We start from the raw sequence: 12,138 nt of genomic DNA, 5'->3' as shown, positions 1-12,138 counted from the left end.
GGGATCCTGTGCAGGGGTGCAGGGGTCCCCGCCAGTCCGCGCGGCCATTCTCCAAAATCTCTGCAGCAGCTTGCAGGAGCGGGAGTGTGATCTAAGCCCACCACCTGCCTATTAAAAGCAGGATTAAATGGTGCTGTTCCCCCCTCCCCACCCCCTTCCCGCTCTCTCTAACATCATCCCCTTGGGGAAACCACCATCTTTACATGAGATTTTCTTTCTCTTTTTTTTTTTTTTCTTTTTTTTTTTTAACCTCTTTTCTGCTTCGTGCTCCATAGCTCCCAGGGGATTAGCAGCCAGGCTGGCCCTTCCAGCCTACTTGAAGGCGGGTTGTTTCAGCCAGCCCCCCCATGGGAACCTGCCCCAGGACAGCTTTGGTCAATGCCTCCGGTGCTTCCCAGCCAATTTGTACCACCTAATCCCTGAGGGTATCAACAGCTCCTTTCTCACACATCCTCCTGCCTGCCAGAGCAGGCCAATCCTCTGCTCCCCGTTGAGAAACCCTCCGTCCACTGCTGAGGCCGTGACCGCACTTCAAACACGCTGGCCCGACCCCAGCATTGTTTGTCAGGGAATTAAAACTGCAAGGCCGGCCCCAGAGAGTGATTTAGGTACTGAGACCAGACTGAGCCCTGCGAGAGCACAAGCAATAAAACGCTTCACTGCCCAGGAGTCTGGGCAATTCAGGTGTCTTCCCACGAGGAGGAGGCAGAGCCCAGAGGACAGGGAGTGGGGTTGGGGCTCCTTCTGTCCGCACGTGCATGTGGAGCAGGACCATCTCCTGCTGCTCACAGACCTGTCCTGATGGAGATGTGTGCTGGCAGCCTTGTTAAAACAATAAGGGCTGCTCAGTTTTTTTTTTTTTTAGTTACTGAGCTCCATGGCTCTTTGCAGGCTGCTGGGAAGAGAGACCAGAGGCTGTAGGAGATGGATGCAACCTCCCCACAGTGGGACACTGCCTCCCCACCCTGCATGGGGCTGGCATGGCTGGACACATGGCTAATGGTCAAAGCCCCTCTTTTTCCCATCCCTGTACTGGTTTGGGTTGGAGGGGGCTAACTTGGGTGAGCAACCTGGACAATCCAGGGAAGGAGCAAAAGTGTCCTGGCCAAAGCCTCTTGAGTTACAGCCAGCAATGTCAGTGCCTCACATGGGATGGGGGGATCTGCTATTTAGGGATGCTGAACTGGTAAATTGAGGGACACCCCAAGCTCATCCCAAGGGGAGAACTAGCCCAGGAACTAGGAATGCTGCATTTTAACAGCGATTTAGCTGAATTTCCCCTTAGACAACAAAGCCCTTTCCCTGAGTCCCACGCCACCGCTGTGCTCAAGACAATTACTGTGGAGGATTTTAGGCCTTTTCTTTTTTTTTTTTGCTGCTCCTTTTATCAACAGCAAGGTTGTCTCAGGCCAAGCAGAGACAACCCTGGTTCAGAACAGAGCATCTCCTGCGCCTGGCTGTCCCCGTCCCCTCGCCATGGCGGGGGAACACAGTGTTTCGGCGCCTCCTCCTCTGTCACAATGTTTTTCAGCTCCACCAAGCAAAGTGTCCAATTAGAGCAGAGCCTCTTGCTTCCATCTTTGCCGACATTTAATTAACATGCTGCTGCTGGCAGCCGCTGACAAATTCCAGAAACATGTTGTAAAGGGTTTTTGTCTTTACCCAGCATGGAAAATGAGGGTGTCATATCCCAAGGGGATGTGAATAGCTACTTTTGACTCCCCCCCTCAGGTGTGAGAATTACAGCTAGATGCGGTGAAGAGACCTATCAGCCCTCCCACCTCCTTTTTTTATTTTTTTTCCCCTTTTTTTCTCCTGCTCCTCACACATCACCCTGGAAAACACACAGGTTTTAGGCCTGATTTTCACTCCTGTCTCCCTATAACTCTGGCTGAAGCCTGATGGCCTTGCTGGCTGGAAGGAAGTGGGGTTAAGAGACGGGGCTGTGCTCTCTGCCTTTGGGCTCTTCCCACTAGAACAGCACAGTGAAGTGGGAGGAATGGTTTGATGAAAATGGAAGAAATGGATGAAACTGGAAAGGAGGAAAGGGCCTTGTCAGCCATTCAGTACAAGCAAACAAGGCCCCCAAATTGCTGATGGAGGCCTCAGCAGAGTGATCAAGAGGAGATGGCAGTGGGAAGCACACAAATATGCTGCCAGGCTCAAAAGCAGGCTTTGGGCAGCAGCGTGAGCACAGGGACAGCCCCTGCACCCCAGCACCACCTCCCCAAAAGCACCAGCCTGTGCTCCCCACAGCGCTTCAGCCTTTGCCAAGGACAACCTGGCTGCCGTGCCTCTGCCTTTTATCAAGGAGATACACTATGAGAGAGCCATTAGAACAACACGTGCTTATTTTATTCACAGGAACTAATTACAAAACTGAACCAGCGGGGCAGGGTTGCGGGGGACAGGGCGATTTCTCCGGCCACCCGCTGTCTCCACAGGGGCAGGGTAGCGACCGCCATCTTCCTGCCGCCGGGGTATCCCCGCCACCCTGCTGAGGTGGCAGCCCCAAAAGCCGGTGGCTCATGGCGAGGCAGGCTTGTCGGGGTTGTGCATGTGGTACACGTCGCTCTCCTCGTCCTCAGGCACCTGCAGAGCCATGCAGCCCCCTCAGCTCCGCCGCAGGCCCTCATGCGACGGGCGGCAGCGCCATCTTGTGCCTCCCAGCCCACCCGCCACCACCCCAGGCCTCACCTCCCAGTAGATATCATCCTCGAAGCAGTTCTCATCTGCCGCGTCGCCCCAAATGGGCAGCTTCAGGATGGCCCCTGCAAGAAGCCGGGGAAGGTGGTGGGGTGGTCAAGGGGCACCCTGAGCGCGTCCCTGGGATGCATCGCTCAGGGCTATCCCCGCTGATCAGGGCTGATTTTGGGGCGCTGCCTTGCTCGTGCAAAAAGATGCCCAAGTGATGGTGGAATTTGTGTGGGAAAGGGGTGCTCCCTAATTCCTGGCTCTGAACCCCGGTGCATGGCCCTGATGTTGGGCCCTGACCCTGCTGCTCATGGCCCTGGGTGATGCCAGAAGAAACAGCGCTGGTCAGGAGATTGGGTAGAAAATGGGATTTCTGCTGTGCTCCCGCTGCCCACGGAGTGGCAGCAAGGACATGTTGGATGGAGACAAGGTCCAGGTGGCCAGAGTCCATCTTTCTTAGCAGCAGAGGAAATGAGCCAAGCCCTGATGTGGTGCTCAGTGCTATACCAACACAACCTCCCACCCTGTCTCCCTGAGAGGAGATGAGGCTGTGGTCTGACCCACATCACAGTGAAACCCCCATTCCTCTATTTGACCTTGCTGGGATACAGTCTTCCCTCTTCACTGCCCAGTATGAGCTTTTGGGGTAGTCCTGTCCGCAAGAAGTCAAAAGTGATGTGAGCAAGCCTGGGGCTGCCCTTTCTGCACAGCGGGTGCAACCCTTGCAACACAAGTAGGAAGGACTCGTCCAGCCAAGGGAGTCTCCATTTCAGTTACAGGATGGACCCAACCCTCACCTCTCCGTGTTCTCCTCCTGCTTACCTACAAGGGCCCCCCCAGCGAAAGCCATCAGCAGAGACACGAAAATGCCAGCTGCCTGGAACCCTCCTTGGACACTGGGTGTCCGCGTCTTGTAGCTGCCAGTGAAGTCAAAGGCTTTAATGAACCTGCAGAGGATGGAAATGGTGAGGATTGCTTCTGGCAGAGATCCACCCTGGTGGAGAAAGGTTGTGCAGAGCCAAGGTAGAGGAGCTTTGTTGCCCTGCTCCCTTGAGGGCTCCTCCCTAGCCCCATCCCTCTTCGACAATGGACCAGGAGTGTGTTGCAATGACACAAAACACTGTTCACTTCCTTCTCTTCTGCCCCTCGGCAAAACTTTACCTAGGAGGAGTCCAAAATGTAAACATTTCTTTTGTTTCAGAACTTCAGCCTTACTGGAATCCCAAAACAATGCACAGATAGAGGAAGGAACATCTCCCCACCCACTGTGCCCCAGAGTAATGCCAAGGAGTGGGGTCGATTCACTTTTTGAGGATGCCAGAAGTCAGCTGCAAAAGATTAGTCTTTCATGCTCGAGTAAGCCCAACACAGTCATTGCACCCCATGTTTTTGAGTGGAAAAGGGACAACTCTGGACACAGAGCAAAACCTATTAATTGCTCCTCTCTTCCAGCCCATGAGCCCTAGGTAAGATCTATTCTCATGGATGGGTTTCAAGCTTTCTTACCCTTCCTTTCCATATACATCCTCTGTGGCTGCAGCTGCAGTGATGGCTCCCACAATGCCCCCAATAAGGCCTGGCATGCCGTGGAGGTTGTGGATGCCACACGTGTCCTGGATGTGCAACCTGGACTCCAAAACAGGCTGAAGGGAAGGGAGGCAAAGAGATTTGAGACGTGAGCACAGCCCTGGAAAGAATTAGTTCCTTCCACAGAGGACTGGGATAAGCAGAGAAAGAAGATTGGTATTATGTGTCCCATTGAAGATTTGAGGGTTCGTAGACAAAGATGTGAGTGAAGCTGAGGGTAAAATAAGAATTTATCCTCCAAACACTCTCCTGTTTGGAGACTGAGCCTTCCTGAGTGTTTTGAGGCAGTTAATGGAGTAAGAAGCGCATCTCCCTAAGGGACAGCGGAAAGCAGGATCCCTCAAGGGGAAGTGAATCCGTTCCTGGTCTCCTTGGCAGGACCAGGCTGCAGACCCCCAGAGCAGCACTCACCGTGAGGTAGACATACCCCACCGTGGACACGATGCCACAGATGAACCCGACAATGAGGGAGCCGTATGGGGTCAGCATCATCTCCGCGCTGGTGCCCACAGCCACACCGCCAGCCAGCGTTGCGTTCTGGATGTGGACCTGCAGAAACAACCGCCCCGGCTTGGCATCTCAGGGAGATCCCGATTGTTCAGGGAACGGTGCAAATGGTAGAGCAGGAGAACCAGCTCTGAAAGTGCTTCCATAGGAAATATCAGGGCCCACTTCCCTGCTCGTTGGTGAAAAACAAGAGGAGGAGAACAGGCAGCCTCTGTCGGCAGCACAGGCACACACAGACTCCCACTCCCCGTACCACACACGTTCTTTGCATCCACCAATCTGGGTGGGGAGTTGTGATGAGATGGAAATTGTCTCACCCGTGTGTCATGCCAGCTCTGCTGTCACACAGCTGTACGCCCCCACACAGAACACGTACAAGTCAGCCCCCCGATTGCTCACAAGCTGCTGCACAGGCCCCGCTCAGCTTGCTGGGGAGCGCTGCCAAACCTGGCTCTGCATCGTGCCCATCAGCAGCTCTCCTGGGAGAGCTGTGCCTGAGCTTCACCACGTGCAGGGCACCAGCCTGCAGCTCATGACCACCAGGGCTCACTTCCCACCTGCTTTTTCAGTGCACCCTCTGGCTGGAGGCTGGTTGCACCACCACGTCCCAAAACCCCAGTTCAGCAAAGGACAAGTGTCGCTCTCTTCCTGAGCCCTTGGTCAACCTCATTATAAGTCTCCTGGGGAGCGCAGGGCTCTCGGCTCCCTGCTTACCATGTCCAGCTTGCCTTTCTTCTGCAGCATGCTGGAGAAGGCCATCGTGGTGAGGACACAGGCAGCCAGCGAGCAGTACGTGTTGATGGCAGCGCGGTGCTGGGCATCCCCGTGCTCAGAAATGGCCGAGTTAAAACTGGGCCAGTACATCCACAGATAGAGGGTACCTGGCGGGGTGGGGAGGAGGGGGCAGAGAAGAGAAAGGGAAAAGAAAGAATACAGGAATTGAAAAAAAAAAACCTCTAAAGGAAGATCTTTTTATGCAGAGGGAAGTTAAATCCCTGTGTCCTGCTGCCCCAGAGCTGCGACCCCATATTGGGACCAGCACCAAGTGGGGCTGGCAGAGGAGGGGAGCCAAAGCACTGCCTTGTTTTCCCAGACACCACCTGATCTCTGGCACCGATGAGGGGAGCTGAGCAGTCCCAAGGTGCTGAGAACTGGAACAGAGTGCTTCTCAGCCCCTGGTCCTGGTTTTGCTCTGTTTTTTCCAGTGACACGAGGAGGAACCAGCTCTCTGCAGCTGAGCGGCACGCACATACCAGCGAAGCCGAGGCTGCTGCTGACTCACCGATCATGGCGAAGAGGTCGGAGTGGTACACAGAGCCCTGCTTGTCCTTGCTCTGCTCCAGGTTGGGTCTGTACAGGACACGTGTCACGGTGAGGCCGAAGTAGGCTCCGAAGGTGTGAATGGTCATGGAGCCACCTGCATCCTTAACCTGCAGCCGTGGGAAAGCAGAGGTTCATTTTGGAATTGCCACTCGTACTGGAGGTGAGATGTGGTCTGCCCATCCGTTTTTCCAACCTGCATTCAGCCATGGGGAGAGGGGGACTGCCTAAAGCCTTACGTGAAGCAGGTTGAGGAGGATGTACTCATTCACCGCGAAGAGCGTGACTTGAAACAAGGTCATGACGAGGAGCTGTATGGGGCTGGTTTTGCCCAGAATGGCCCCAAAGGCAACGCACACAGAACCCACGCAGAAATCAGCATTGATTAGGCTGGAAAATGGGAAGGGAAATTGTGGTTTAGTAAGGAAACTTTGCAACTCACCCACACCCAGCTCTAGAGATCCCACCCTGAGACATGGAGGTGGTTAGGAGCCAGCTCTGGGATTCCCACTAACCTTCCTCCCAGCCTGACATACTGTCCAGGTAGGGAGCTTCCCCCAAAACTGTTTCCCATGGAACAGTACCATGGGAGGTGGCACCCCAGAGCCCGTATCTCTCCTTACTTCTCCACTCCGATGAGGATCTTCCCGTTCTGGAAAGAGTGGAACCAGCCTTGCATCAGGAGAGCCCACTGGATCCCAAAGGCGGCAAGGAGGAAATTGAAACCCACGGCTCCGAATCCATAACGCTTGAGGAATGTCATGAGGAAGCCAAAGCCCACAAAGATCATCACGTGGACGTCCTGGAAAGCTGTGCACAGGGAAGGAATCGTCAGCTCTGAGAGGACGGCAAGGCTGCGAGCGCTGCTTGAATTTGGTGGGGGAAGAAAACACACCACATCATGGCAGCAGGGAGGAAATTCAAGGGGAAATGTGTGTGCCTGTTCCATGTCCCCCCATTTCCAAGCCTGAAAATGTCTTAGCTTTTGGAAACTGGATTTTCGGTTAAAAGGTTCAGTCCTGAAAGCCAAAAATGTTTATTAAAAGCTGTAAGCAAGGGAAGACTGGAGACTAATGGGGCGTGCAAAGGAAAACATTTTTCTATTCAAGTTGTTTTCTTCCCCTTTAAACAAACAAACAAAAAACTCAGCAAACATCGTGTGAAATGAACAGGGTCTGCCAAATATTGTTAAACCCAAACAAATGGTCATTTTGGGTAGGTCTATCCAACACAGGGGTCCTGGTGATGGCTTGGAGCAAGTGTTTAGGGAAAAACACAAGAACAGGGAGCTTACAAATACATTTTTAATTGCCACTGAAATCAGCGGCAAAATACCCTTGAAAACAGGATCCCACCTTGCGAGATTTTGAGTGCTTAAACCAGAGAGACCCAGTTCTTCCAACAAGTGCTCATACCTGTGAACTGGAGCCCCTCAGATGCCCTTCCCCGGGGGAAACCATACCTGCGTGAGCCTCTTGAGAGAAATACTCGGTGCAATAAACCCGCTGTACTTTTTAATGCTAAACGTTTCTTTCAGATAAGCATCACTTTGCAATTAAGTGAGCTGAAACGCTGCGTAATTACGAGTTGAACCATGCAGACCCTCACACTGGAGGCCACTCCAGTGAAAAAAAAGCAGGACATGTAAGAAGCTCAGGGCAGAAGAAATTCAGCGATTGAGGACCTGCTCTGCCCCTGGTCCTCTGCTGGCCCTTTGGCATCCAGCAGCCCTGGATGTGGTCCTCGGGGATGGTGGAGCTGTAGCCACTGCCTCCACTATTGGCTGGGTGAGAACTTGGGTGTGTGCAACTGCAGAAGTCTTGGCTTCCATCCTCTGGAGCTTTACAGGATCTTGCAACTTGAGTGAAGACGAGAATTTGGACAGGCGCCAGTGATGTATCGTCAGGTTGTGGAGACAGATTAATTCCCTTGGTTTCAAAAATGCCCCCACCTATGATGCTACTCATGAAAGATAGAGAAGACGGGACCTGCAGCTGACCCTGCTCAGCAGAGGTCACGCCAAGCAGCCTTCTCCCCATGTCCTAAGAAGCCGTCTTTGTAACTCCGGTTTAACCGTGCAGTCACACACGCTTTCCCTCTGCAGCTATATTTATTCTCTCCATCTTTTTTTTTTTTTTTTTTCTCAAGCGTAAGCAGCACAATACACAGCTAGAATTATCCTCAGCCATTTGCATCAAACACTCCTAATTTCATCCTGTAAGCAGAAACACGCGGGTCAGTTAGGGCTGCGGGCTGCGTGCCCTCGGAAAATACAGAGGATCCCTGCTGCGTTAGACCCTGCAGACAACCAGGAGGAAAAGCAGGTCTTTCTTCAAACTGCACGCAGTCTAAAGCCTTTTTCTAAACCTTGCCTTTGTTTTCCCTTGAGGAGAATGACACTTGTGTTACACGGCAGGGCCGTGCCCTACAGGTTTTGTGACCCTTCTTTTGTGGGAGGGCAATTGGTGTCGCTCTCCAGAGGAGGTGTTTGGGCTTTGGGAATACAACCTGTGCCGAAGGATCTGATTTCTCTTCCCTAGGGAGCAGATCATTCATTACAGAGTATCAACGTGTGACACAAAATGAGAAGACAGCGTTGTGCTGCCTGGAGTCGATGGCACCAGTGACAGGACTGCACGAACGCATCCTGCATTTCCTACTCACTTCAGGTCGTCACTGCTCGCCCACTGCGACAGCTTTGGACAGGTCCTGCGGGCAGCAGCAGTCACAGGCGTGTTAATACAAACGACCCGTGGGTGTTTAAGCATCGAGCTCTCTTCTAAACAGAGCTGCGTGGACAGATCGAAACGCTCGGGTTCTGCCCTCTTGCTGTGTTGGTCTATCGTTGCGGAGAGAGAGGATTTCTCTGATTAGGTACTGGTGGAAAAAAAAAAAAAAGCTGTTCTTTGGGCACGTGAACCCTTCCTCAGGTCTGGGACAGAAACAGAACTCAAAGCTGAGCTGAGCTAAGCAGCTGCTTGTAGGTTGATCAAGTTTTGGGAATCCACTCGGCCGTTTGAGGGGATACCTGGTGCTGCGGAGCAGAGACGGGCGGTGAGGACGGTAGGGCTGCAACGCTCTGGGCTCCTACAAGCTCGTTCTTGCCCCCCCTGGTGCCCTCCCAGCCCTTCAGCCACACGGCTTTCTGAGCAGCGGCTTTCTGCAAGCAGCTCCTTTCTGAACCAGCTAATCCTCAGCAGCCACAGGTTTCTATAGCTCCTTTGATTTAGCAGGTGTTTTTTAATGGAAATGTTCTAAATAGATGCATGACTCAGGCCCGTTGCTTCCTTGGAAACAATTGCCTGCAGAAGCAGCCTGTTCCTCACGGCTCACAAAGGAGGTGACCAGCCCTGGAGACCAAAGCCAGCCCGGGGCACTGCCTGGCCAGAAGGGCTTCAGCCACCTGGGCAATCCCCACGGCAATCGGGCGCCCCGAGAGATCGGCCCCGGGAAGCTGGCAGGGTACGAGGACTCCGGCATCAAAATGGCAGCATCTAAAGGGTAATTTGCTCGTGAGGGGGAGGGCGTAGGAAGGGGAGGAAGATGTCACAGGATCTCAGCAGCCGTTCCTCTGTATGCACGGGGAAGCTTGCTCTGATCCGGAGCCGAGGGAGGGGGCAGCAAGCCAAAACTTGCAGGGTGCTGGGAACACGTCAGCCCTATTCCTGGGGAAAAGACGTCACGTACTGGTGGCACGGCACCCTGCCAACAGACCCCCAGAGCACCGGAGGGCCACAAGGGTTTTTTCACACCCTTGGGTGCACCTCAGAGCAGCGTCAGGGCAAAGCCCAGCTCTCCGTGTGGAGACACCACCTCTGAGAGGCTCTGTCCCAAGCCAGGTATAACTGGGGAAGACGGAAGAAGCACTTGGAAAAGGAATATCCTACTGAAACATCCCCTTTACCTTCTCCCCAAACACTTGGGGTAACAAAAACATCTTCTGGGTGGTGTGTGTGCAATGGAGATGTTGGAGCATGGGATGTTGGGATGTTGGGATGGGATGGGATGGGATGGGATGGGATGGGATGGGATGGGATGGTGGCCAACCAGCACTGGGACCGGGCTTCCTGAATACTCACACGGGTATCGGAAGTAGAAATCGTTCTCGATGTCGCTGGTCAGGTTCATCTGGTGCTTCTCTTCCTCCCAGTGGGCATCGGCTTCGGGGCCGAAGCGCACGAAGACGCCGAAGAGGACGATCATGGCCACCTCCCAGAGGAGGCAGACGAGCGGGAGCCGCCAGCGCATGCAGGTGTTCTTCGCCATCCCCTGGTGCCTCGGCCGCTCCATCCGCAGCTACGCCCGGCGCCCCGGCACGCTGTCAGCCCGCGGCCCCCTGCCTGCCCGTGGCGGGCCACATATATACGTCGGGGAACGCGAGGTGGGGCCCAGGGAGGTGCCTGCAGCAGGATCACGTTTCAGACACGGAGACTCGCGGATGTGCTCTCTGCTCTCGCCCTCCTTCCTCCCTGGGAGGAGAGCCGGGGCTCCAGCACCTCTTCTCCCAGCAGCTCCCGGCCGCAGTGAGCCCTGCCTCCCCGGGGGACTTGTAGCCGTGGAGCTGGGTGTCCTGCCCCCTGCTCTGCCCTGCCCCACAGCCCTCCCCGTCCCCTTTTCTGACCCTGCCACCCCAGCAGCCTCCCTGCCCGCGCTGTGTCCCGCTGCCCTTGCCCCTCGCTCGGCTCTGTGAATGCCCTTCCCCACTGCCGAGGATGCCAGGGCAGCCTGAGTCACCGGGCACGGCTCCATGAAGGTCCGTGGGACAGTCCCAGGAGGAAGAGGAAGGTAGATGCTTCCATCCAAAGGCCAAGATCATGCACAGGCACGCCGTGGCACTGCCAAGGCTGCCGGGTATCTGTAGGGTTACCCAGCCTGTCCTCCTGGCAAGACGAGCTGGGCTGGGGCTGCAGGAGCTGGGTGCCAGAGATGGGACTGGAGAGCTCAGCACTACAGCCCTCAGCTGCAGGCTAAACGTCCCCTTCTCCAGCACGGGGCTTCCTTTGGTGTTACACTGAACACAACTCTTCCTTTTTCCACCGTTCTGAACCAGGTGCTGTGCCCTCAAAGAGCCAGGCAAGTCCTTCAAGAGGAGCCCAGCTCCTTCCTCTGCCTGCGGATCCCGGAGATGCCTGTCAGTCTTCCAGAGATGAAAGACTGCAGCCCAGGCAAGCTGCCCAAATTTGCTGATGGCATCTAATTGTGGCCTGCAGGCTGAGCAAGCAGCGCTGATTTCTGTGTTGATTAGGCAATAATTTGAGTTTATTATTATTTCTTGCTTGCTTTCTTCGCAAACTGACAGATGGCAGAAAAATGCTGGGGATGGTCTCGAAGAGACTGATGGCTGCACAAAATCCTTCTCCAATCCCATTTGGGCTCCAGGCAGGGCAGAGGCAGCTTTGGCAAGAAGCTGGGAAAGGCAGCTCGGGAGCGAGGAGCACGTTTCTGTGGCACAGCAGCCAGCGAGAGATGCACCACGGAGGGTCACCTGGGAGCAGGGCAGCATGTAACCTAGCTGAGAAATCCTCTGGGCATCCAACTACGGGGCGGCTGCAGCCGTACACACCAAGAGGAGACCTTCAGCCAGAAAGAAGCCAAACCCATGAGTGACACCTGAGCCCTAAGTGCCAGCAGCTCTGTTGACAGTTGTGTGTCCTCCTGTCTGCTACGTGGCGGGACCAGTCCTCAGCCCTGCCCCGGAGCAGCTCTTGGAAACCTTGAGAAAGGAGACACGGGGGCACAAAGGAGCATTTCATAACATAAGGGGACCTGCTGGAGCCTGGTAGCCCAGCCCCAGCAGCTGTGCTTTACGCGGGGACTCCTCTATAGCAGAAGAAAGCAAACTGCAGAGCTTTCCAGCCTGGGGGCTCACTGAATTGGTGGCATCCCCCCAAAAGCAGCACCACAGCCGTGTCCCTGCAGAGCCCGGGAGGTCCCACAGGGGCTGTCCTGCAGCAGCTCTGTCCCCTGCCTCCCTCCTCAGCGCGTGCAGGCAGGGCACGAGGGATAACAGCTTTTCTATCAGCCCGATAG

The 12,138-nt window shown here is 54.7% G+C and overlaps 1 protein-coding gene across 1 annotated transcript; it reads right to left on the bottom strand.

Annotated features, from left to right (window-relative positions):
• Positions 1–2,335: 2,335 nt before the first annotated feature.
• Positions 2,336–10,595, bottom strand: RHCG (Rh family C glycoprotein). The gene is made up of 10 exons (XM_082768728.1): positions 10,188–10,595; positions 6,732–6,918; positions 6,348–6,498; positions 6,071–6,218; positions 5,503–5,669; positions 4,693–4,830; positions 4,201–4,337; positions 3,517–3,641; positions 2,698–2,771; positions 2,336–2,592 (listed from the first exon to the last, which is right to left on the bottom strand). The coding sequence occupies exons 1-10, from the start codon at positions 10,396–10,398 to the stop codon at positions 2,527–2,529; spliced, it is 1,404 nt and encodes a 467-aa protein (XP_082624854.1). The 5' UTR covers positions 10,399–10,595; the 3' UTR covers positions 2,336–2,526.
• Between the last annotated feature and the right edge of the window lie 1,543 nt (positions 10,596–12,138).

The sequence above is a fragment of the Aythya marila genome, assembly GCF_965140915.1.
Source record: "Aythya marila genome assembly, chromosome: 11".
Taxonomy (NCBI): domain Eukaryota; kingdom Metazoa; phylum Chordata; class Aves; order Anseriformes; family Anatidae; genus Aythya; species Aythya marila.
This window is presented reverse-complemented; position numbering and strand designations above follow the sequence as displayed.

Coding starts and splice junctions, on each gene's coding strand:
- RHCG (XM_082768728.1), bottom strand. CDS start 10,398: ATGGAGCGGCCGAGGCACCAGGGGATGGCGAAGAACACCTGCATGCGC. Junction 6,919..10,187: donor TTTCTACTTCCGATACCCGT/GTGAGTATTCAG, acceptor CCCTGTGCACAG/CTTTCCAGGACGTCCACGTG. Junction 5,670..6,070: donor CGACCTCTTCGCCATGATCG/GTGAGTCAGCAG, acceptor CCACCCCGCCAG/GTACCCTCTATCTGTGGATG.